We start from the raw sequence: 23804 nt of genomic DNA, 5'->3' as shown, positions 1-23804 counted from the left end.
TACAGCATGTGAGCTGTAGAGTGCTACCTCGTGGCTGTGTCCCACAGGCTTAGCTGCTCCATGGCATGTGGAATTCTCCCCAACCAGGGACTGGACCACATTCCCTGCACTAGCAGGCGAATTCTTTCCCACTGTGCCACCAGGCAAGTCCCCATTCTTTCATATTCTCTTCATTTCTCTCTTCCCATTCCCCCTGCCACATATGCAGTCACATATTCAGACACATATAAACAAGGTCAATGTTAGGAACAAATAGTTTATTTTCACATATTGTATAAAAAGTGCAAAAATAAATATAATTTAGGGGCTTCATAAAAAAATAGGATTCTAGAAACAATAATCCAGTGGAGGTAGTTGGTGCATAAAAATTATCTAAAAAGGTGGGACAGGTTGCAGGTGGGCCTCCAGGGTCAGACACACTGGTCTCCAATGGCAACACATTTCAGGTCCTGGGTGAGGAGGCGGAAGAGGTTGAACATCACAGAGGCTTCGAGGCAGTCCTGGGACTCCTGAGGGGAGAGAGGGATGGTTCAGTATCTCCCACGCCTGGGATCCCAGCTGCCCCAGACATCAGTCTGGCTTCTCCGCTCACTCACCTTCTTCTGGGCCTCCTGGAGCCGGTGCAGCCAGTGGTGGAGGCGGCCCCGGGGCCTGGGGCCTGCTGTGGGCTGAGCTGGGACCTGTGGGCAGAGGAGAGAGGGGTGAGGCTGTGAGGTGGAGCCGGGGGCCGAGGGGGACGTCCGAGTGGTCAGAACCCAGACCCGGCCAGGGGCCCCAGCACTTACACAGGCCTGGAGCTTGGAGTGGATGTGCCGCAGCGTGAGAAGGGGCCGCTCCAGGCTGTGGTCCAGGGATGAGTTAGCCATGGCCTCCAGGACTGTCAGTGTCAGGGCCAGCTCTGCCTTCAGAGCCACGGGGCGCTCCCACACCTGAGGAGGAGACAGAAGACACGTGAGAGCTGCATGTGAGAGAGGGACAGGTGAGGGGACAGGTGAGGGGACAGGTGAGGGGGTCAGGTGAGGGGGCAGGTGAGGGGACAGGTGAGGGGACAGATGAGGGGGACAGGTGAGGGAACAGATGAGGGGGACAGGTGAGGGGACAGGTGAGGGGGACAGATGAGGGGGACAGGTGAGGGCACAGATGAGGGGGACAGGTGAGGGGACAGGTGAGGGGGACAGATGAGGGGGTCAGGTGAGGGGGACAGGTGTGGGGGCAGGTGAGGGGGTCAGGTGAGGGCACAGGTGTGGGGGCAGGTGAGGGGGACAGGTGAGGGGGTCAGGTGAGGGGGACAGGTGAGGGGACAGGTGAGGGGGGTCAGGTGAGGGGACAGGTGAGGGGGACAGGTGAGGTGACAGGTGAGGGAGTCAGGTGAGGGGACAGGTGAGGGGACAGGTGAAGGGGTCAGGTGAGGGGGACAGGTGAGGGGACAGGGGAAGGGACAGAGGAAGGGAAAGTCAGGGTCAGGTGAGAGACACAGTCCGCGTGGTTGGCTGAGGGGAAGCGCAGGGGAGGACAGGGAGAGAAGGACACGTGAGAGGAGGGAGGGGCACCTGCAGAGCCAGAGCAGGTGAGGGCAGGTGGGCCTGACTCTCCCAACTCACCTGCAGGTGCTTCAGGTCCCGGGTCCTGGGGAACAGGCGGGCGCTGCAATTCCAATCCTTCTGCAGGAGCGAGTCCTCCTAGAGAGCAAGGGCAAGGTCAGATCACAGCGGGAGGGACGGAGGGGGGACCCCGGGGAGACCCGAGGACGGCCAACAACAGAGGAGGGGAGGTGAACTTCCCAAAGGATGGTAGAGGCTCATCCAGGGCAGGACAGGCGATCGCCCACTGCGGGGAGCGGGGAGGCCAGCCCCGTGAAGGGAGGGCAGGCCTGCCTGCAGCCCAGGCTCCTAGGAGCCCACAGGAGGGGGCTGGGGGCTCACCCACCGCAGGAGGGGTGGGCGGACTCACAAAGGCATCCTTGGCCGTCTTGAAGGCCTGCAGCTCTTGCGGGGACAGAGACTTGAACTCGGCCACGTGGCAGCCCCTGGCAGGAGGGACGGCCCTGGGGGCAGAGGGCGCGGGAGCTGCCCCTGTCCTGCTCAGCGCCGCGGTCAGCAGCATCAGCACCAGCACCAGCGTGCAGCCCGGGGCCATGTCTGCTTCAGGAAGGATAGAGAGGTGAGGGGGGAGGGCGTCAGGGAGTGAGGGTGCAGGCTGTGGGGAGGCGAGGGTCCCAGACAATGGCGTGGGGGCTCACCCAGCTTCATTCCTGCTCTCTGGTCTCTGTCCGAACGGGCCATCAAGTGTCCACTCTGAGGCTGTTGCCTGGGATCTCAGTCTTGTCTGGCGTCTCTGACTTCAGACTCCTCTTCTGGATCTCAGCTTGTTGCTCCGTTTGTCTCTGAACTTCCAGCTCCGTCTGAGGTGTGACTGCTGCCTGAGCTCCATGGTGCAGCTTTTAGCCTGTGCAGCCGGACAATCCCAGCTGATGTACGAAAAGTGAAAACCCAGCTACAGGCTAACACTGGGAAAGCCCAGAGCAGGGCGGAGCCAGTGAGCCAGGTGAGCAACTTAGCGAAAGAGAAACTGACGTTGATTTGTGCTCACCTCCGAGGAAGTGAGTAATGAAGACGAAGTCAGGACTGGAGTAGCTTCAGCCCCACAGGGGAGGGTCTCCTGCAGAGACCAGGTTGATTTAGGACTGGGCAGGGAGGGGATAGAGGGATTTTCTTTTCTGCAGATGCCCCAGTGCAGGGAATAGAAGGAAAAGGCACTTGTAGAAGCTGTTACCTTGAACAACCTGGACCTTCCAAGAGGGAGGCTGTTCAGAGGATGAGAGAAGATCCAGGGGTGCTGTTGAGGGTGGGGAGAGGGGGTCAGAAAGGCAAAAACACTCTAGAACTAAGAGAGGAGACCAGCTCCTCCCAACCTACTAATAGTGACAGAATGGGGGAGGGGTGGAGTCTGCACTAACCTGTTCTCTGATTGTCAGGCACAGAGTGACCCAGGAATAGGATATGCTATGAAATTGGGATGTGACTAAGACTTCAGAGAAATCAGCTGGGTTTGAGAAGAATGCCTTCATTCACTAAGTAATTATTTATTCCCCACTTTGGGTCAGACCGTTTTTAAGGTGCCAAGAAAACAGTATTGAAAAAAATGAAAGACATAAAATAATCCTTCATGAAGCTATTTACAAGAAAAAGGTACCAGAGAGTATGGGATGGGGGATTAGGCATGTGGGATGTATTATGTCAGATAACATCAGATAATGGAAAATGAAAGAAATGAACCAGGGTTGAGAGCAGAGTGGAAGGGAAAGTTTGCATTAAATAAGGTAATAAAATGACACTTGAGGGCAAACCTAAAGGAAGTGAGGGAGGAGCTCTGTGGAGATCTTAGAGGGAGCCTTCTAAGAAAAGGGAACAGTCAGTGCAAAAGGAAAAGAGAGAGAACCTCCTCCTTTTGTGAGCCTGTCTATGTCTTTGCTGCAATGTGGTCTTGAATACTCGTGATAGCACCAAAGACATCCATGCTTACCTACATTTTAAATACTGAAGACACTGCAGGGACTCAGAAAGGTTAAGAAAGTTGTTCAAGGTCACACAGCAAATAACTAGTGAGAGCAGGATATGAACTGAGTTTTGTCTGACAGCAGACAAGTAACTACTGCACTCAACAGCCCCAGTGTGGCTAGATCTGGACTTAGAGGGAATGGATTTCTCCAACAGAAAGTGTGGAGTCCTGGAGAGGGTGGACCACAGTCCTCATCTGGGAATATCTATGAGCTCCAATGCATAATCATGTTTCCAAAGCAACCACAGGGATGTGCCTTGGGCACCTACCAGTGTTCTGGCCAGTTTCTGTCAATTGCACGCACCTTATATCAGGGGAGAAGATATCCCTACAACAGTGAATCATGAAAATTGACTGTTTATCTGAAAATTCCTAAATACTGTTTCTCTTAGAAAGGAAGTTCAGGGGAGTGGTTAGGAGCATTGGAGCTGGAGGTAAATATTCTGAGTTCAAACCTGGTTCTGATCACTAGCTATGTGACCTTGGGAAACAGTCTTTGCACTTGGCTACAATGGTTGCCCATCCACAGGTCAGGACAAATGAAAGAAGTATAGTTTTTGTGCGTTTATGTGTGTGGTGATTTAATGGAGACCAGTTATTAAGGCCATTCTGTGACTTCAGCTAGAAGCTTCAGAAACATTATCTCAATGTATATTACTCACTGCAAGAGAAGTGCAATAATGTCATGGCATAGATGAAAAAACTGAGGCTAAAGAGAAGCAATTTGTCCAGACACACATCTATAAAGTGGCAAGGACAGAACCAAAACTCAAGTCACCTGATTTCCCTGTCTCAGCATTTTGTGATCAACAGCCCCCCTCACAATGATCACAGGAGAAACAACCAACAGAAATGCAAAAAAATATTTAATAATTGGCAATAAATTAACAACAGAAGACAGAATAGCAAATATACACAGAAACTTCAATACAAAACACACAAGTTATGGAATTAAAAGAAAAAACAAAAAACTGCTTCTCAGGATCTTTGGCCCCTTCACTACCCAGTCTGTCAGGGAATGAGGCCTCTCCAGGGGGGAGCTCCAAAACTCACAGATTCATGGACTCTCAAGGTGACCACTGAAGGTTCAAAGTTGGAATTGGAACCTGTCATGGGACAGGGGTTCCTGTAACTACAGAAGTAAAAACTGGTCCAAGAATCACAGATTCATGGAATCTCAAGGCGACCACCAAAAGTTCAAAGCTGGAATTGGAACTTGTCACGGGACAGGGGTTCCTGTAACTGCACAGTTAGAAACCGGTCCATGGTCCGTGGTGGTGGTCAGCGACCAAGGCAGACACGGACTCCAGTCTTTTCCTGGGAGGTTCTTAGGGCAACGCATCCAACGGGAATACCGCTGGTTTCAGGGAAATCCTCCGGTCTTCAGGGAAAGGGCGCCTCTGGCACCAGCGCAGGCGGCTGAGAGACCCCCTGGGTCAGTGTACCCTCGGAGGAGGGCGGCGCCCGCAGCCAGGCGCCCTGAGCGCTCCGGGTCCAGGCGGAGAGGCGGCGGCATCACAGACAAGGCCCCGAGTGCGCCACCAGACGCAGGTCCCACGCGAGCAGGTGCAGGAGGTGGAAGATGACGGTGGCTTCGTGGCACCGAGGCGAGTCCTGCAGCCCGGGAAGGAGGCAGAGCGAGGCTGAGTCAGGAATCTCCTTCCCGAGAGACCCCCCGCTCCGGACCCTCCGGGCTACAAGCCCGGCCCCCGCCCCGTCTCCACCTCCCGCGGTCCTCCCTGCGGTTCAGCCGCGCTCGCGCCGGCTCCACTCACAGCTCGGCGAGTCTTGGGACGCCTCCCGGGCCGCGGCGGGGGCCTCCTCCAGGAGCCTGGCCGGGCCAGCCCGAGCTGGAGCGGGGAAGGAGGTCAGCGAAGGCGGTGGAGACCCGAGCCGCCCCTCCCCTCCCCGGTGACTCGGGCCCTCTCCCTTCCGGCGGCCGCAGAGCAAAGCCGGGAAGCTGCGAATCGTGTCCGTGCCCGTTTCCGGGCTCAGGGGGACAGCTTCGCAGTGCGGGTCGTGGCCCTGAGACCAGGGGCGCAGAGCGAGGCGGGAAAGGCGCGGGGCCAGGCCGCCGAGCACTCACGCAGGCCGCCACGTCCCGCCCCGCGGCCGCCAGCAGCTCCAGGGTCTGCCCGACGCCGGGGAAGAGCTCAGGGCTCGGCAGGCTGCTCAGCACGGCCTGGGCGTCGGCGAGGTCGCGGGCCACCCGGCGGAGCATCGCACAGGACTGCGGGGACCCGGCTGGAGTTAGACGGGGCGGCGCCCGAGCCTCCCCCCACCACACACGCAAGCCCGCCGGCCTCGGGCCTCACCGACGGCCGGGGAGGGTTCCTCTTTGCGGGGATCGAGCAGTTGCGAGGCCACCAGCTCACTGTCTCTGCTTCCTAACGGACAAGAGCTGGGGTGAAAACAGGGCCTCCTGGCCAGGGCCCCTGGAGCACTGGGGACGTCGAGGATTCCTGTACGTGGATCAGGACTGGTCGGAACGGCGGTGTTTTTCGTGTCCCGCACCAGGCTGCGCTCTGATGAGTGAGCGGAGCTGTAACGCTCCCGCCTTCCCGGTGCGGAGCCTGCGCCTCGACGTGGAGATAAGTCCGCCTGGAGGGGGCGCCCCATCTGTGATGCGCGTCCTCTTGTAGGACAGACCACCAGAGCCTCAGGGAAGGGGTCAGGGTTCACAGTTCTGGACTCTGAGATCCGCCATGCACCTACTAGACTCTAGTTCGCCAGGGCCCCTCGGGACAAAGACTGGCATCTCTGAGCCTGGCGGTGCCAGGGGCGGAGGGGCGGGGGCCTCCTAGCATCACTCACATAGTGGTTCCTCAGCGCCTTGACAGCCAGCAGCGCCCGGGGGTCCAAGGAGCGATAGTGTGAGAGGAGGCAGCGCCGAGGCTCTGTCACGTCGGGGTCGGCAGCTACACCCATGGTCGCCAAGACCCACAATCCCACGACCACTGCGGCCGCGCCACTCCGCCCCATCTCTGCTCCTGCAGCAGGCGAGGGATGTCAGCGAGCCCAGAGAGAAGGCCCTGAGTCCAAGCCCCTGCCTCTGGTTAGACTGGCACAAGGACGGCCCCTCACAGCGTGGATGCTGATCACACCCAGGGGAAGAGGCAGGGAGGGTCCTGACACCCCTCCTACCCTCAGCCTCTCTCCCCGCACTCCTCACCTGCACTGTGTCTTGGGTTCCTGGCACTGCAGCAGGGCCTGTCTTCCACTGGCCTCTGCGTGGTGTCCAGAGTGGTGCCCACCTGGGTCGGCGGTGCCTGCACCCTCCATGGTGGCTTTTAAGTGTTTTTAACCTGGACCAGTGAGCAACCGGGCTTCCCCGGTGCAGAGTAAGCTTTCCCAACGTCAGTGCTGGCCGCTGGCCAGTGTGTGTGGACTTCTACCCTCCTTGGGCCAGTGCCAGCAATGACTCTGCCTGACACTCGCTCCTGAGCCAGTTGCTACTGTTTGCTTTCTGGACTCTGTCTTTTCTGTATGTTGATCTTTCTTTTGCTCTCTAGCGATGAACTGAAAACACACCTTTGCCTTCAACTGGGAGCTGCAAGCTTGGCAGAGGTACCAATACAAGTGCCTGCACTCCAGGAGCTCATACTAGGGTTTCTAATGCTTGCTCTTCCATCACTCTCTTTTGTCATTACATCCTGTCTTCTCTCCCTGTCTTTTGCTTTCTCTTTCCTTGCACAAATATCCCTCCCTTCTGTTTTTCAGCTTTTTTACTCATCCAGGTCTTAGTAAAATTCTATCTTCCTTAGAGTATTATTTCGTGTGTGTGCATGTTAAGTTGCTTCAATCGTGTCTGACTCTTTGTAATTCCATGGACTGTAGTCTGCCAGGCTCCTCTGTCCATGGGATTCTTCATTCAGGACATGCTCAGCATGTATCAGCTATAATTATTGTTAACAATGTCTGAGAAAAACATGTCTGCAATTCCAATTTTCAAAAGCAAATGAACAATAGTTCTATAATTAGTAAATGAATAAATATTATTTAATAACACTCTATTAAATGATATGTAGTCCTTTACCAACTACCAAGTAACAGGCTTAGTTGCTTCACAGTATGTAGGATCTTCCCAGGCCAGGGATTGAACCCATGCCTCCTGCATTGGGAGGCGGATTCTTTACCACTGAACCACCAGGGAAGCCCCACATGTTTAGTTTTTTGAGAAACGACCAACCCTGTTTTCCAGAGGGGCTATACCATTTTGCATTTACACCAGCAATGAGTGATCAGTTTCCTGTATCCTCACTAGCATTTGATGTTGTCACTATTTTTTTAGGCATTCCGATAGCCATATTATATTATCTCATTGTGGTTTTAATTTGCATCTCTCTAATGACCTGTCTCTTGAGAAACCTGTAGGCAGGTTAGGAAGCAACAGTTAGAACTGGACATGGAACAGCAGACTGGTTCCAAATAGGAAAAGGAGTGCGTCAAGGCTGTATATTGTCACCCTACTTATTTAACTTATATGCAGAGTACATCAGGAGAAATGCTGGGCTGGAAGAAGCACAAGCTGGAATCAAGATTGCCAGGAGAAATATCAATAACCTCAGATATGCAAATGACACCACCATTATGGCAGAAAGTGAAGAGGAACTAAAAAGCCTCTTGATGAAAGTGAAGGAGGAGAGTGAAAAAGTTGGCTTAAAGCTCAACATTCAGAAAACTAAGATCATGGCATCTGGTCCCATCACTTCATGGCAAATAGATGGGGAAACAGTGGAAAGAGTGTCAGACTTTATTTTTTTGGGCTCCAAAATCACTGCAGATGGTGACTGCAGCCATGAAATTAAAAGACACTTACTCCTTGGAAGGAAAGTTATGACCAACCTAGATAGCATATTTAAAAGCAGAGACACTACTTTGTCAACAAAGGTCCATCTAGTCAAGGCTATGGTTTTTCCAGTGGTCATGTATGGATGTGAGAGTTGGACTGTGAGGAAAGCTGAGCACCAAAGAATTGATGCTTTTGAACTGTGGTGTTGGAGAAGACTCTTGAGAGACCCTTGGACTGCAAGGAGATCCAACCAGTCCATCCTAAAGGAGATCAGTCCTGGGTGTTCATTGGAAGGACTGATGTTGAAGCTGAAACTCCAATACTTTGGCCACCTCATGAGTTTCCAATGAGTTGACTCATTGGAAAGGACCCTAATGCTGGGAAGGATTGGGGGCAGGAGGAGAAGGTGATGACAGAGGATGAGATGGCTGGATGGCATCACCGACTCGATGGACATGGGTTTGGGTAGACTCCGGGAGTTGGTGGTGGACAGGGAGGCCTGGTGTGCTGCGATTGCAAGGAGTTTCAAAGAATCAGACACAACTGAGCGACTGAACTGAACTGAACTGAATGGCTAGTAATGTCCAACATCTTCTCATATACTTATTTCCCAACTTTCACTCTTTGGTGAAATGTCTCTTAATGTCTTTTGCCCATTTCCCAAATGGGTTGTTTAATTTTTCTACTGTTGAGTTTTGAGAGTTCTCTATCTATTCATGATACTAGTCCTTCATAAGGTGGGTGGTTTGCAAGTATTTTCTCCCAGTCTTTAGCTCATCCTTCTATCTTCTTTTTTTAATTAATTAATTATTTTTGGTTGTGCTGAGTCTTCATTGCTTCACGAGGGCTCTCTCTGGTTGCAGTGCTCTGGCTTCTCATTGCGGCGGCTTGTTGTGGAGCACAGGCTCCAGGCACATGGGCTTTAGTAGTTGCAGCACTTGAGCTCAGTAGTGTGGCTCACTGGGTCTAGAGCATGTGCTCAGTAGTTGTAGAGCACAGGCTTAGTTGCTTCCAGGCATGTGGGATCTTCCTGGATCCAAGATCGAACCCATCCCCTGGATTGGCAGGTGGATTCTAATCCAGTGTACCACGAGAGAAGTCCTATCTTCTTAACATGGTCTTTCACAGAGCAAAAATTTTTGACCCAGTTCAGTTGATCAATTTTCCTTTTATGGATTAATCCCTTTGTCCACCTCTAGACCTTGAAGATGGTCTTCCTAAATTTTTCTAACTTCTATAGCTTTATGTTTTACATTTAAGTCAGTGCTCCATATTGAGTTAATTTTTATTTTCATGTGAGTTTTAGGTCAAGGTTCATTGTTTGGTGTATGGTTGTCCAATTCTCCAGCATTGTTTTTTTAGTTAATTAATTTACTTATTCTTAGCTGTGTCTGGTCTTCACTATTTCACAGACTTTCTCTAGTGGCAGCAAGTGAAAGCTACTCTTCATTTCAGTGCATGGGCTTCTTATAGTGGTGGCTTCTCTTGCTGCGGAGCAGGGGCTCTAGGGTGCTTCAGTGGGGGCTTCAATAGTTGCAGTTCCTGGGCTCCAGAGTACAGGCTCAATAACTGTGCACAGGCTTAGTTGGCTTGGGTCATGTGGAATCTTCCCAGACCAGGGATCAAACCAGGTGTCTAATGCATTGGCAGGCAGATTCTTCACCACTAAGCCACTAAGGAAGCCCAGCATGGTTTTTGAAAGGGCTATTTTTTTCCAGTGAATTGCTTTTGCATGTATGAGTATTTCTAAACACAAGGAGTATCACAACATGTGTATTGTTCTCAACAATTTCCTATTTTCATTCTATGTCTTGAAGATTTTTCCATGTTAATACATATAGATCTACTTCATTCTGTTTAAAGTCCAGCTTAACCTGGGGTTCATGAACTACCCCTATGGTAGGATTCAGGGGAAGGTGAACTTGCATGGGAGAAAGTTACATCTCCTTCTTCACTAACCTCTAACTGAAATTTAGCATTTCTTTACCTTATGAATGTAAGCAACAAGCTACAATAATATTAGCAGAAGTTGTGACTTTGTCATAAAAGAAGGCACAGATATTTCATAGCATATTACAGATATGGTACATGTCTTGCAATATCATTTACTCCTATTACTACTTCAAAAGTATAGTAGTTGTTGAACCTATTGCTCTATCTTGTACTTAGATCGTTAATAAAGAGAAGTATGTATCACTTATTGCAAAGTTACTCTCATGTTTTGATAACTGTGTTTCAATATAATCAATTTTCTTAATAGTCCTGTGTATTTAATTTTATGTCTTTAAAAACACATAGAAAAAAAAACCACATTTTTGAATCAATAAGCAATTACAGCAAGGTGTCAGTATAAAAGGTTAATACACAAAAGCCTATTACTTTCAATGAACAATTTGAATTTGAAATTAAAAATACCATTTACATTCAGCATCCCCCAAAATGAAATATTTAAGTATTAATACAAATCTAACGAAATATAAACAAAATCTGTATGAGAAACACTATAAAACTCTGATGAGAGAAGTAAAAGCACATCTAAAAATAGAACTCTTCTATGAATATGGATAGGAAAATTCAATATTGTCAAGATGTCAGTTTTTCCTAACTTAATCTATAGAGTCAATGCAATCCAAAGTTCCAGCAAGTTAATTTGTGGATATTGACAAAGTGAAAGTTTAAACAGAAATTCAAAAGACCCAGAGTAGCTTTCACAGTATTAAAGGAGAAGAACAACGTTGAAGGATGGACACTCTCACATTAAGACTTACTATAAAGCTATAATCATCAAGACTCTGTTATTAGTGAAAAGATAAATAAATCAATGTAACAGAAGAGAGTGCCCAGGAATAGACCCACACAAATGGAGTTAATTGATTTTCGAGAAAGGACCAAAGGCAATTATTCAATAAAGAAAGGATGGTCTTCCCACAAATGGTACTGAAACAACTGGATAGGGAATTCCCTGGTGGCCCAGTGGTTTAGACTCTGAGCTACCACTACAGGGGGCGAAGTTTCAATCCCTGGTCAGGGAACTAAATCCTGCATGCCTTAGGATGTGACCAAAAATAAATGTAAACAAAAAAACCTAGATGCAGACTTTGCACATTTTCACAAAAATTAACCTAAAATATATCATAGACCTAAATGTAAAGTGCAGAACTATAAAACTCCTATAATGTAGTATAGGAGAAAATCTAGGGAACCATGATGATGATTTTTTTGTATACGCTGAAAGCACAAGACATGGAAGAAAAAAAAATTGATGAATTAGACAAATTTTAAGTTTCAGCTCTATGACAGACACCGTTAAAAGAATGAAAAAGTTACTCCCTTTCTCTCCCCTAGTCTTAAGAAGCATGACTTTGACAAAAGACTGGAAAGAATATCAATGCCCACCAATAGGAGTTTGGGATTGGTTATTCAATAGTCCCTTTAGATTGGAAGCCTTACTAGTGGTACATGCAAATTGTCTTCCATCTGCCCCTCCAAGGTCATTCTTCCCACTTCTCGAGCTTCCTCTGGGCCCCAGAAGCTGGCCTTTGGCTTCCGTTGAATGCAGTCAATGGGGAGCCTAGTAATAGAGCCTGAGAGGGAAAGTAGAATACAGTCAGTGTATTTACTTCTCTTCTCCTCCACCTGTGTGTATGACTCTTCTTCCGGGGTCAGGTGACCCCTCCCTCCCCCATCCGCTTTCTTCAGGCTGAGGGATGACAGACCCACACCAACTGGGCCCCAAGACCTTGAACTACTCGTCCTCTGCCCCTTCACCATCCAGTCCCTTGGTAAACACGCCTGGTATTAAACCACTTCAAGTTATCCTAAATTGATTAGGCCATCTGTTTCCTGCAGGGGACCTCACTGATACAGTATAATTAAAGACGTGGGGGAATACAAATGAGAGATAATGGTAAGACACAAAAAGCAGACTACCAAACTGCATACAGACAAGCTCCAACTTGGCAGAAATTGTTCATAGAGGAAAAAAGAAAAAAAAGGAGGATTAGCAACTAACTGCTCAAAAGATTACCTCCAGGAAGTGGGATTAAAGACTTTTTAAAGTCTCCAAATTGTGTTTTTTTAATTGCCTGAATCTTTATAACGAATGTGTTACTTCAATATCAGAAAACATACACACAAATCAATATATGTAACATTTCTACACATTGGAAAAATTGTTCCAGAGCTGGGGTGAGGCGAAACAGGGTGAGGTGGGTGGTGAATTTACAGATTTTTTTTTTCTCCTTTATGCATGTCTCTATTTTTCAGGCGTTATCCTGCATTACTAATTTTATCAGGAAAAGTAGTAGGTTTTATTATTTATTTATTTAATATTTTTATTTATTTATTTGGCTGCACCAGGGTCTTAGCTGTGGCATGTGAGACCCAGTTCCCTGACCAGGGATCGAACCCAGGCCCCCTGCATTGGGAGCCCAGAGTATTAGCCACTGGATCACCAGGGAAATCCCTTTTATTTATTTTTATTTTGACTCTGTTGGGTTTTTGTTGCAGGCCTTCTTCAGTTGCAGCGAGTGAGGGCTACTCTCTAGTTACAATGTGCAGGCTTCTCATTGCAATAGTTTCTTTTGTTGCGGAGCATGGGCCCTAGAGCACTGGCTCAGTAGTTGAGGTGCATGGGTTTTGTTGTCACTCATCACACGGAATCTTCCCAGACCAGGGATGGAACCCATGTCCCCTGCATTGGCAAGTGATTCTTTACCACTGAGCCACCAGGAAATCCCAGTAGATTTTACTTTTAAACCAAAACAAAGAGACTGACTGAGACACACAAAGACAGAGACACTTGAATGTTTGCGATGTTGACTAAAAAAATAGTCACAATCTAAAAGTTGAGTTACATTTTATTCGGTGGAAATTTTCAGGACTTAAGTCCAGGAGGCAGCATCTTAAGCGGTCCTGGGTTTCAGGACTTAAGTCCAGGAGGCAGCGTCTTAAGCGGTCCTGGGAGAACTACTTGGAGGAGGTGGGAGAGGGAGGGAGTCAGGTTACATTGAAATTTGCATCAAGGGGCAGGTAGTCTGAACATCAAAAGTATTTTTGTGAATTAAAGAAAATCAGATACCACAAGTTAAGGAATTTAGCGCTTTTCCTTGTATGCAAAGATGGAAGAGTCTGGACTCACTGAAATCATTCCTTTCATATGCATCTCCGCTATCTGGGGCCAGTATCCTGAGTTCCCCAGCATTCACCGTAGGAAGTGGTTAAGTTTGGTGGCTGCCGGATGTTGTTCTCCTTCCTGGGCTCAGAAATTCACCTTTGGAGGGCCGGAATCACTGATGGCTGTGACATCCTTGTCTATTGATACGGCAGGAAATACTCCATTTCTCAGTGAGAAAAAGGAATAAGAAACAAATGAAGTTACTGACGGAGACAAAAACAGGATCAAAGAGGTGGAGACAAAAGGGGAGGCAACTAGAGAGGGAAGAAAGAGAAACAGAATGAAATGAGGACAGAAAAGGAAAGAGGAGGCACTAAATCAGATATGGCTGGGGGGTGGTAGTTATGGCTTAGAGATAAGCTTTGAAGCTGGTTTGAAAACAGGTTTAAATTCTGCCTCTGCCGATTATGAACTGCATATCTTGGAGAAGTTCCTTCGTCTTACTGTGCCACAGTTTTCCCATCTGCAAATTGGAGGTATAATAGAACAATTCTTGCAGTGTCATTTTTTTGAACATTAAGTGAGATGAGTACATATCAGTACCTTGGAACAGGGCCTAGTAACTGTGTAAGAGCTAATTGGCATTACAGAAAAGAGATAACGACACCCAGGGTGATGAAAGTGAAAGGATATAGAAAGGGACTGGAAGTGTTGGCAGTTAGCTGGGGTGGCATCATTGCTGGCATTGCCCCACTGTGGGTTAAAGTCCTCACATCCCTGCCTACAACCCTCTGGGCCGATCAATGGCCAGCACTGACGTTGGGAAAGCTTACCCTGCACCGGGGAAGCCCGGTTGCTCACTGCTCCCAGTTAGAAACACTTAAAAGCCACCATGGAGGGTGAAGGCACCACCGACCCAGGTGGGCACCACTCTGGACACCACGCAGAGGCCAGTGGAAGACAGGCCCTGCTGCAGTGCCAGGATCCCAAGATACAGTGCAGGTGAGGAGTGCGGGGAGAGAGGCTGAGGGTAGGAGGGGTATCAGGACCCTCCCTGCCTCTTCCCCTGGGCGTGATCAGCGTCCACGCTGTGAGGGGCCGTCCTTGTGCCAATCTAACCAGAGGCAGGGGCTTGGACTCAGGGCCTTCTCTCTGGGCTCGCTGACATCCCTCGCCTGCAGCAGGAGCAGAGATGGGGCGGAGTGGCGCGGCCGCAGTGGTCGTGGGATTGTGGGTCTTGGCGACCATGGGTGTAGCTGCCGACCCCGACGGGACAGAGCCTCGGCGCTGCCTCCTCTCACACTATCGCTCCTTGGACCCCCGGGCGCTGCTGGCTGTCAAGGCGCTGAGGAACCACTATGTGAGTGATGCTAGGAGGCCCCCGCCCCTCCGCCCCTTGCACCGCCAGGCTCAGAGATGCCAGTCTTTGTCCCGAGGGGCCCTGGCGAACTAGAGTCTAGTAGGTGCATGGCGGATCTCAGAGTCCAGAACTGTGAACCCTGACCCCTTCCCTGAGGCTCTGGTGGTCTGTCCTACAAGACGACGCGCATCACAGATGGGACGCCCCCTCCAGGCGGACTCGGCTCGAAGTCTAGGCATAGGCTCCGCACAAAGAGCGCGGGAGCATTACAGCTCCGCTCACTCATTAGAGCGCAGCCTGGTGCGGGACACGAAAAACAACACCGTCCCGACCCACTGATCCACGCCCAGGAATCCTCGACGTCCCAGTGCTCCAGGGGCCCTGGCCAGGAGGCCCTGTTTTCACCCCAGCTCTTGTCCCGCAGGAAAAAGAGATGCTGAGCTGGGGGCCCCAAAACTGCTCGATCCCCGCAAAGAGGAACCCTCCCCGGCCGTCGGTGAGGCCCGAGGCCGGCGGGCTTGTGTGTGTGGTGGGGGGAGGCTCGGGCGCCGCCCCGTCTAACTCCAGCCGGGTCCCCGCAGTCCTGTGCGATGCTCCGCCGGGTGGCCCGCGACCTCGCCGACGCCCAGGCCGTGCTGAGCAGCCTGCCGAGCCCTGAGCTCTTCCCCGGCGTCGGGCAGACCCTGGAGCTGCTGGCGGCCGCGGGGCGGGACGTGGCGGCCTGCGTGAGTGCTCTGCGGCCTGGCCCCGCGCCTTTCCCGCCTCGCTCTGCGCCCCTGGTCTCAGGGCCACGACCCGCACTGCGAAGCTGTCCCCCTGAGCCCGGAAACGGGCACGGACGCGATTCGCAGCTTCCCGGCTTTGCTCTGCGGCCGCCGGAAGGGAGAGGGCCCGAGTCACCGGGGAGGGGAGGGGCGGCTCGGGTCTCCACCGCCTTCGCTGACCTCCTTCCCCGCTCCAGCTCGGGCTGGCCCGGCCAGGCTCCTGGAGGAGGCCCCCGCCGCGGCCCGGGAGGCGTCCCAAGACTCGCCGAGCTGTGAGTGGAGCCGGCGCGAGCGCGGCTGGACCGGGAGGACCGCGGGAGGTGGAGACGGGGCGGGGGCCGGGCTTGTAGCCCGGAGGGTTCGGAGCGGGGGGTCTCTCGGGAAGGAGATTCCTGACTCAGCCTCGCTCTGCCTCCTTCCCGGGCTGCAGGACTCGCCTCGGTGCCACGAAGCCACCGTCATCTTCCACCTCCTGCACCTGCTCGCGTGGGACCTGCGGCTGGTGGCGCACTCGGGGCCTTGTCTGTGATGCCGCCGCCGCTCCGCCTGGACCCGGAGCGCTCAGGGCGCCTGGCTGCGGGCGTCGCCCTCCTCCGAGGGTACACTGACCCAGGGGGTCTCTCAGCCGCCTGCGCTGGTGCCAGAGGCGCCCTTTCCCTAAAGACCGGAGGATTTCCCTGAAACCAGCGGTATTCCCGTTGGATGCGTTGCCCTAAGAACCTCCCAGGAAAAGACTGGAGTCCGTGTCTGCCTTGGTCGCTGACCACCACCACGGACCATGGACCGGTTTCTACTTGTGTAGTTACAGGAACCCCTGTCCCGTGACAAGTTCCAATTCCAGCTTTGAACCTTCGGTGGTCCCCTTGAGAGTACACAAATCTGTGACTTTTGGAGCTCCCCCCTGGGGCGGCCTCATTCCCTGAGGGGCTGGGTAGTGAAGGGGCCAAAAGTCCTTCTGAGAAGCAGTTTTGGGGTTTTTTTTTCTTTTAGTTCTGTAACTTGTATGTTTTGTATTGGTGACGTTTCTCTGTGTGTTTGCTATTCTGTATTCTGTTGTTAATTTATTGCCAATTATTAAATATTTTTTGCATTTCTGTTGGCTGTTTCTCGTGTGATCCTTGTGAGGAGGGCTGCTGATCACAAAATGCTGAGACAGGGAAGTCAGGTGACTTGAGTTTCAGTTCTGTCCCTGCCACTTCTTAGTTGTGTGTCTGGACAAATTCTCTTTGAGGTTCAGTTTTCTTATCCATGCCATGGCATTATTGCACTTCTCTTGCAGTGAGTAATATACATTAAAATAATGTTTCTGAAACTTCCAGCTGAAGTCATGGAATGGCAGTAATAATTGATCTCCATCAAATCATCACACATATAAATGCAAAACAATTGGACTTTAAAATTTTGTCAGGGGACTTCCTTGGTGGTCCAGTGGTTAAGATGCTGGGCTTCCAGTGCAGGGGACTTGAGATAGATTTCTGGTTGGAGAATTAAGATCCTATTTGCCCCACTGTGGGGCAAAAAAAAAAAGTCTGAACCTGTGGATGAACAATTTTTATGGATAGCTACAGGCCTGTTTCCCAAGGTCACACAACTAGTGATGGTCAGAGCCTGGTTTGAATCCCTGAATCTTTGACTCCAGCTCCCAGGCTCCTACCTGGTGTCTCAGAGTGTAAAGAATCTGCCTGCAATGGAAGAGACCCAGGTTCAATCCCTAGGTCAGCAAGATCCCCTGGAGGAGGAAATGGCAACCCACTCCAGTATTGTTGCCTGGAGAATCCCATGGACAGAGGAGCCTGGTAAGCTACAGTTCAAGAGTTCAAAAAGAGTCAGATGTGACTGGACTAACACGTTCACTTTCTTCCCAAGCTCTTAACCACTCCCCTGAACTTCCTTTGTAAGAGAAGCACTATTATGTATAAGAATTTTGAGGTATTTTGTCAATTTTCAGGATTCCTTTTAGCAATGTCTCCTCCCCTGATATAAAATCCCTGCAATCGACAGAACTAACCAGAACACAGATGGAGAAGCTCTATACAGTCAGCAAAAACAAGACCGGGCTGACTGCGGCTCAGATCATGAACTCCTTGTTTGCCAAATTCAGACTTAAACTGAAGAAACTAGGGATAACCACTAGACCATTCAGGTATGACCTAAATCAAATCCCTTATGACTATACAGTAGAAGTGAGAAATCGATTTAAGGGACTAGATCTGATAGAGAGCCTGATGAACTATGGACAGAGGTTTGTGACTTTGTACAGGAGACAGGGATCAAGACCATCCCCATGGAAAAGAAATGCAAAAAGGCAAAATGGTTGAATGAGGAGGCCTTACAAATAGCTGTGAAATGAAAAAAAGCGAAAAGCAAAGGAAAAAAGGAAAGATATTCCCATTTGAATGCAGAGTTCCAAAGAATAGTCAGGAGAGATAAGAAAGCCTTCCTCAGCGATCAATGCAAAGAAATAGAGGAAAACATCAGAATGGGAAAGACTAGAGATCTCTTCAAGAAAATTAGAGATACCAAGGGAACATTCCATGCAAAAATGGGCTCAATAAAGGGCAGAAATGGTATGGACCTAACAGAAGCAGAAGATATTAAGAAGAGGTGGCAAGAATACACAGGAGAACTGTACAAAAAAGATCTTCACAACCCACATAATCACAATGGTGTGACCACTCACCTAGAGCCAGAGATCCTGGAATGTGAAGTCAAGTGGGCCTTAGAAAGCATCACTATGAACAAAGCTAGTGGATGTGATGGAATTCCAGTTGAGCTATTTCAAATCCTGAAAGATGATGCTGTGAAAGTGCTGCACTCAATATGCCAGCAAATTTGGAAAACTCAGCAGTGGCCGCAGGACTGGAAAAGGTCAGTTTTCATTCCAATCCCTAAGAAAGGCAATGCCAAAGAATGCTCAAACTACCGCACAATTGCACTCATCTCACACGCTAGTAAGGTAATGCTCAAAATTCTCCAAGCCAGGCTTCAGCAATCGTGAACCAAGAACTTCCAGATGTTCAAGCTGGTTTTAGAAAAGGCAGAGGAACCAGGATCAAATTGCCAATATCCGCTGGATCATCAAAAAAGCAAAAGAGTTCTAGAAAAACATATATTTCTGCTTTATTGACTACACCAAAGCCTTCGACTGTGCGGATCACAATAAACTGTGGAAAATTCTGAAGGAGATGGGAATACCAGACCACCTGACCTGCCTCTTGAGAAACCTGTATACAGATCAGGAAGCAACAGTTAGAACTGGAGATGGAACAACAGACTGGTTCCAAATAGGAAAAAGAGTATGTCAAGGCTGTATATTGTTACCCTGCTTTTTTAACTTATATGCAGGGTACCTCATGAGAAATGCTGGGCTGGAAGAAGCACAAGCTGGAATCAAGATTGCTGGGAGAAATATCAATAACCTCAGATATGCAGATGACAACACCATTATGGCAGAAAGTGAAGAGGAACTGAAAAGCCTCTTGATGAAAGTGAAAGAGGAGAGTGAAAAAGTTGGCTTAAAGCTTAACATTCAGAAAACTAAGATCATTGCATCTGGTCCCATCACCTCATGGGAAATAGATGGGGAAACAGTGTAAACAGTGTCAGACTTTATTTTTGGGGGCTCCAAAATCACTGCAGATGGTGATTGCAGCCATGAAATTAAAAGACCTTTACTCCTTGGAAGGAAAGTTATGACCAATCTAGATAGCATATTTAAAAGCAGAGACATTACTTTGTCAACAAAGGTCTGTCTGGTCAAGGCTATGGTTTTTCCAGTGGTCATGTATGGATGTGAGAGTTGGACTGTGAAGAAAGCTGAGAGCCAAAAAATTGATGCTTTTGAACTATGGTGTTGGAGAAGACTCTTGAGAGACCCTTGGACTACAAGGAGATCCAACCAGTCCATCCTAAAGGAGATCAGTCCTGGGTGTTCATTGGAAGGACTGATGCTGAAGCTGAAACTCCAATACTTTGGCCACCTCATGCAAAGAGTTGACTCATTGGAAAAGACCCTGATCCTGGGAGGATTGGGGGCAGGAGGAGAAGGTGATGACAGAGGATGAGATGGCTGGATGGCATCACTGACTCGATGGGCATGAGTTTGAGTAAACTCCGGGAGTTGGTGATGGACAGGGAGGCCTGGTGTGCTGCATTTCATGGGGTCGCAAAGAGTCGGACACAACTGAGTGACTGAACTGAACTGAACTGACTGAACCAGAACACTGTAGGTGCCTTGGGCACATCCCTGTGGTTGCTTTGGAATCTTTATTATGTATTAGTGTTCAAAGATATCCCCAGCTGAAGACTTTGGTCCACCCTCTCCCTGGAATTACGAATGAAGGGAAGAAGGGGTGGGAGGAATACTCAAAAGGACTCCACACCTTCTATTGAAAAAATCCAACTCCCTCCAAGTCCAGGAGATCTAACTATACTGGGGCTGCTGAGTGCAGTGGCTATTTTCTGGTTCCAGACAAAATTCAGTTCATATCCTGCCCTCACTGGTTATGTGCTGTGTGACCGTGAACAACTTTCTTAACCTCTCTGTGTCCCACACCCCCCCCCACCCCCGTCTTCTGTATTTGAAATGTAGATTAAAGCATGGATGTCTTTGGTGCTATCACGAGTATTCAAGACCACATTGCAGCAGAGACATAGACAGGCTCACAAAAGGAGGAGGTTCTCTCTCTTTTCCTTTTGCACTGTTTCCTTTTCTTAGAAGGCTCCCTCTCAGATCTCCACAGAGCTCCTTCCCTCACTTCCTTTAGGTCTGCCCTCAAGTGTCATTTCATTACCTTATTTAATGCAAACTTTCCCTTCCACTCTGCTCTCAACCCTGGTTCATTTTTTTCGTTTTCATTATCTGATGTTATGTAACATAATACATCCCACATGCCTAATCCCCCCATCCTATACTCTCTGGTACCTTTTTCTTGTAAAACAAACAGACAAAAAACTCCATGAAGCATAGTTTTATGCCTTTTATTTTTTTAGTGATCTCTTCCTGGCACCTTAAAAGGGTCTGACACAAAGTGAGGGAGGGGGTGAGTAATTACTCAGTGAATGAATGAAGTCATTTTTCTCAAACCCAGTTGATTTCCCTGAAGTCTTGGTCACACTCCAATTTCATAACAGATCCTCCTATTCCTGTGCCTGACAATCAGAGAACAGGTTAGTGCAGACTCCGCCTCTCCCCCATTATTCTGTCGCTATCAGTACCAGGTGGGGAGGAGCTGGTCTCCTCTCTTAGTTCCAGAGTGTTTTTGCCTTTCTGACCCCCTCTCCCCACCCTCAACATCACCCCTGGATCCTCTCCCATCCTCTGAACAGCCTCCCTCTTGGAAGGTCCAGGTTGTTCACGGTAACACCTCCTACAGGTGCCTTTTCCTTCTCCTTCTGCACTGGGGCATCTGCAAGAGAGAAAATCCCTCTGTCCCCTCCCCGCTGCTGCTGCTGCTGCTAAGTTGCTTCAGTCTGTGCACAGTCGCACAGTCGACTCTGTGTGACCCCATAGACGGCAGCCCACCAGGCACTGTCGTCCCTGGGATTCTCCAGGCAAGAACACTGGAATGGGTTGCCATTTCCTTCTCCAATGCATGAAAGTGAAAAGTGAAAGTGAAGTCACTCAGTCGTGTCCGACTCTTCGTGACCCCATGGACTGCAGCCCACCAGGCTCCTCTGTCCATGGGATTTTCCAGGCAAGAGTACAGGAGTGGGTTGCCATTGCCTTCTCCAGTCCCCTCCCCATCCTACCCTAAATCAGCCTGGTCCCTGCAGGAGAAACTTCCCCACCCCTTGTGGAGCTGAAGCTATCCCCGTCCTGATTTTGTCTTCATTACTCACTCATTACTTTATTACTCATTCGAAGTGAGCATGAATCGATGTCATTTTATCTTTCGCTCAATTGCTCACCTGGCTCACTGGCTCCGCCCTGCTCTGGGCTTTCCCAGCCCGGGTCTCCCCTGGTGGCCACTGTCAGCCACTACCTGGGTTTTCACTTTTCCTACATCAGCTGGGATTGCCCGGCTGCACAGGCTAAAAGCTGCACCATGGAGCTCAGGCAGCAGTCACACCTCAGACGGAGCTGGAAGTTCAGAGACAAACGGAGCAACAAGCTGAAATCCAGAAGAGGAGGCTGAAGTCAGAGACGCCAGACAAGACTGAGATCCCAGGCAACAGCCTCAGAGTGGACACTTGATGGCCCGTTCGGACAGAGACCAGAGAGCAGGAATGAAGCTGGGTGAGCCCCCACGCCATTGTCTGGGACCCTCGCCTCCCCAGAGCCTGCACCCTCACTCCCTGACGCCCTCCCCCCTCACCTCTCTATCCTTCCTGAAGCAGACATGGCCCCGGGCTGCACGCTGGTGCTGGTGCTGATGCTGCTGACCGCGGCGCTGAGCAGGACAGGGGCAGCTCCCGCGCCCTCTGCCCCCAGGGCCGTCCCTCCTGCCAGGGGCTGCCACATGGCCGAGTTCAAGTCTCTGTCCCCGCAAGAGCTGCAGGCCTTCAAGACGGCCAAGGATGCCTTTGTGAGTCCGCCCACCCCTCCTGCGGTGGGTGAGCCCCCAGCCCCCTCCTGTGGGCTCCTAGGAGCCTGGGCTGCAGGCGGGCCTGCCCTCCCTTCACGGGGCTGGCCTCCCTGCTCCCTGCAGTGGGCGATCGCCTGTCCTGCCCTGGATGAGCCTCTACCATCCTTTGGGAAGTTCACCTCCCCTCCTCTGTTGTTGGCCGTCCTCGGGTCTCCCCGGGGTCCCCCCTCCGTCCCTCCCGCTGTGATCTGACCTTGCCCTTGCTCTCTAGGAGGACTCGCTCCTGCAGAAGGACTGGAACTGCAGCGCCCGCCTGTTCCCCAGGACCCGGGACCTGAAGCACCTGCAGGTGAGTTGGGAGAGTCAGGCCCACCTGCCCTCACCTGCTCTGGCTCTGCAGGTGCCCCTCCCTCCTCTCACGTGTCCTTCTCTCCCTGTCCTCCCCTGCGCTTCCCCTCAGCCAACCACGCGGACTGTGTCTCTCACCTGACCCTGACTTTCCCTTCTTCTGTCCCTTCCCCTGTCCCCCTCACCTGACCCCCTCACCTGTCCCCCTCACCTGACCCCCTCACCTGTCCCCCTCACCTGTCCCCTCACCTGTCCCCTCACCTGTCCCCCTCATCTGTCCCCTCACCTGTCCCCTCACCTGCCCCCTCACCTGCCCCCACACCTGTCCCCACACCTGTCCCCTCACCTGACCCCCTCACCTGTCCCCCCTCACCTGTCCCCTCACCTGTCCCTCTCTCACATGCAGCTCTCACATGTCTTCTGTCTCCTCCTCAGGTGTGGGAGCGCCCTGTGGCTCTGAAGGCAGAGCTGGCCCTGACACTGACAGTCCTGGAGGCCATGGCTAACTCATCCCTGGACCACAGCCTGGAGCGGCCCCTTCTCACGCTGCGGCACATCCACTCCAAGCTCCAGGCCTGTGTAAGTGCTGGGGCCCCTGGCCGGGTCTGGGTTCTGACCACTCGGACGTCCCCCTCGGCCCCCGGCTCCACCTCACAGCCTCACCCCTCTCTCCTCTGCCCACAGGTCCCAGCTCAGCCCACAGCAAGCCCCAGGCCCCGGGGCCGCCTCCACCACTGGCTGCACCGGCTCCAGGAGGCCCAGAAGAAGGTGAGTGAGCGGAGAAGCCAGACTGATGTCTGGGGCAGCTGGGATCCCAGGCGTGGGAGATACTGAACCATCCCTCTCTCCCCTCAGGAGTCCCAGGACTGCCTCGAAGCCTCTGTGATGCTCAACCTCTTCCGCCTCCTCACCCAGGACCTGAAATGTGTTGCCATTGGAGACCAGTGTGTCTGACCCTGGAGGCCCACCTGCAACCTGTCCCACCTTTTTAGATAATTTTTATGCATCAAAACCAGTTTTTTTAATTTATTACCTCCAAATAATTATTTCTTTATTTATGGATGACATTTCCCAAACTCAGACCCAGTATGTTTATTTTTCTACTTTTTATAAAAAGTGTACAAATAAACAATGAAAAAATGATACTTCCTCTGGTGTGGGTCTGTGTGTTTGTGTATGTGAATTTTTTTTATTTCTTATTTTTGCTGGCACAACAAATTCTCACAAATTGAAAGACTCCACAGAGCACAAATTCATTATCTCACACTTATACAGGTCAGGAATCTGGGTGGGCTTGGGTAGTTTCTCTGCTGTGGGTCTCACAGGCTAAGTCAAAGTG

The 23804-nt window shown here is 50.7% G+C and overlaps 4 protein-coding genes across 4 annotated transcripts; 2 read left to right on the top strand and 2 right to left on the bottom strand.

The window, feature by feature from the left end:
• Positions 1 to 410: 410 nt before the first annotated feature.
• On the bottom strand, positions 411 to 2136 carry LOC139030039 (interferon lambda-3-like). The gene is made up of 5 exons (XM_070451911.1): positions 1951 to 2136; positions 1602 to 1679; positions 786 to 929; positions 597 to 680; positions 411 to 509 (listed from the first exon to the last, which is right to left on the bottom strand). The coding sequence occupies exons 1-5, from the start codon at positions 2134 to 2136 to the stop codon at positions 411 to 413; spliced, it is 591 nt and encodes a 196-aa protein (XP_070308012.1).
• A 2937-nt stretch (positions 2137 to 5073) lies between these two features.
• LOC110134533 (interferon lambda-4-like) lies at positions 5074 to 6840 on the bottom strand. The gene is made up of 6 exons (XM_070451877.1): positions 6813 to 6840; positions 6373 to 6548; positions 5874 to 5945; positions 5645 to 5788; positions 5334 to 5408; positions 5074 to 5172 (listed from the first exon to the last, which is right to left on the bottom strand). Exons 1-6 carry the CDS (start codon positions 6838 to 6840, stop codon positions 5074 to 5076), a joined length of 594 nt encoding a protein of 197 aa, XP_070307978.1.
• Positions 6841 to 14712: 7872 nt separating this feature from the next.
• Positions 14713 to 16202, top strand: LOC110134534 (interferon lambda-4-like). Its single transcript, XM_020889116.2, has 5 exons — positions 14713 to 14826; positions 15251 to 15322; positions 15408 to 15551; positions 15788 to 15862; positions 16021 to 16202. Exons 1-5 carry the CDS (start codon positions 14713 to 14715, stop codon positions 16117 to 16119), a joined length of 504 nt encoding a protein of 167 aa, XP_020744775.2. The 3' UTR covers positions 16120 to 16202.
• A 5729-nt stretch (positions 16203 to 21931) lies between these two features.
• LOC110134541 (interferon lambda-3-like) lies at positions 21932 to 23419 on the top strand. The gene is made up of 5 exons (XM_070451910.1): positions 21932 to 22117; positions 22389 to 22466; positions 22901 to 23044; positions 23150 to 23233; positions 23321 to 23419. The coding sequence occupies exons 1-5, from the start codon at positions 21932 to 21934 to the stop codon at positions 23417 to 23419; spliced, it is 591 nt and encodes a 196-aa protein (XP_070308011.1).
• Positions 23420 to 23804: the final 385 nt, after the last annotated feature.

The sequence above is a fragment of the Odocoileus virginianus genome, chromosome 20, assembly GCF_023699985.2.
Source record: "Odocoileus virginianus isolate 20LAN1187 ecotype Illinois chromosome 20, Ovbor_1.2, whole genome shotgun sequence".
NCBI lineage: Eukaryota > Metazoa > Chordata > Mammalia > Artiodactyla > Cervidae > Odocoileus > Odocoileus virginianus.
This window is presented reverse-complemented; position numbering and strand designations above follow the sequence as displayed.

Excerpts from the sequence above, each read along its gene's own strand:
- LOC110134534 (XM_020889116.2), top strand. The coding sequence starts at position 14,713 with ATGGGTGTAGCTGCCGACCCCGACGGGACAGAGCCTCGGCGCTGCCTC. Across the intron at positions 14,827-15,250 it reads AGGCGCTGAGGAACCACTAT|GAAAAAGAGATGCTGAGCTG; the intron begins GTGAGTGATGCT and ends CTTGTCCCGCAG. Across the intron at positions 15,552-15,787 it reads GGCGGGACGTGGCGGCCTGC|CTCGGGCTGGCCCGGCCAGG; the intron begins GTGAGTGCTCTG and ends TCCCCGCTCCAG.
- LOC139030039 (XM_070451911.1), bottom strand. The coding sequence starts at position 2,136 with ATGGCCCCGGGCTGCACGCTGGTGCTGGTGCTGATGCTGCTGACCGCG. Across the intron at positions 681-785 it reads ACTCCAAGCTCCAGGCCTGT|GTCCCAGCTCAGCCCACAGC; the intron begins GTAAGTGCTGGG and ends CTCTGCCCACAG. Across the intron at positions 510-596 it reads TCCAGGAGGCCCAGAAGAAG|GAGTCCCAGGACTGCCTCGA; the intron begins GTGAGTGAGCGG and ends CTCTCCCCTCAG.
- LOC110134533 (XM_070451877.1), bottom strand. The coding sequence starts at position 6,840 with ATGGAGGGTGCAGGCACCGCCGACCCAG. Across the intron at positions 5,946-6,372 it reads AGGCGCTGAGGAACCACTAT|GAAGCAGAGACAGTGAGCTG; the intron begins GTGAGTGATGCT and ends CTTGTCCGTTAG. Across the intron at positions 5,409-5,644 it reads GGCGGGACGTGGCGGCCTGC|CTCGGGCTGGCCCGGCCAGG; the intron begins GTGAGTGCTCGG and ends TCCCCGCTCCAG.
- LOC110134541 (XM_070451910.1), top strand. The coding sequence starts at position 21,932 with ATGGCCCCGGGCTGCACGCTGGTGCTGGTGCTGATGCTGCTGACCGCG. Across the intron at positions 22,118-22,388 it reads AGACGGCCAAGGATGCCTTT|GAGGACTCGCTCCTGCAGAA; the intron begins GTGAGTCCGCCC and ends CTTGCTCTCTAG. Across the intron at positions 23,045-23,149 it reads ACTCCAAGCTCCAGGCCTGT|GTCCCAGCTCAGCCCACAGC; the intron begins GTAAGTGCTGGG and ends CTCTGCCCACAG.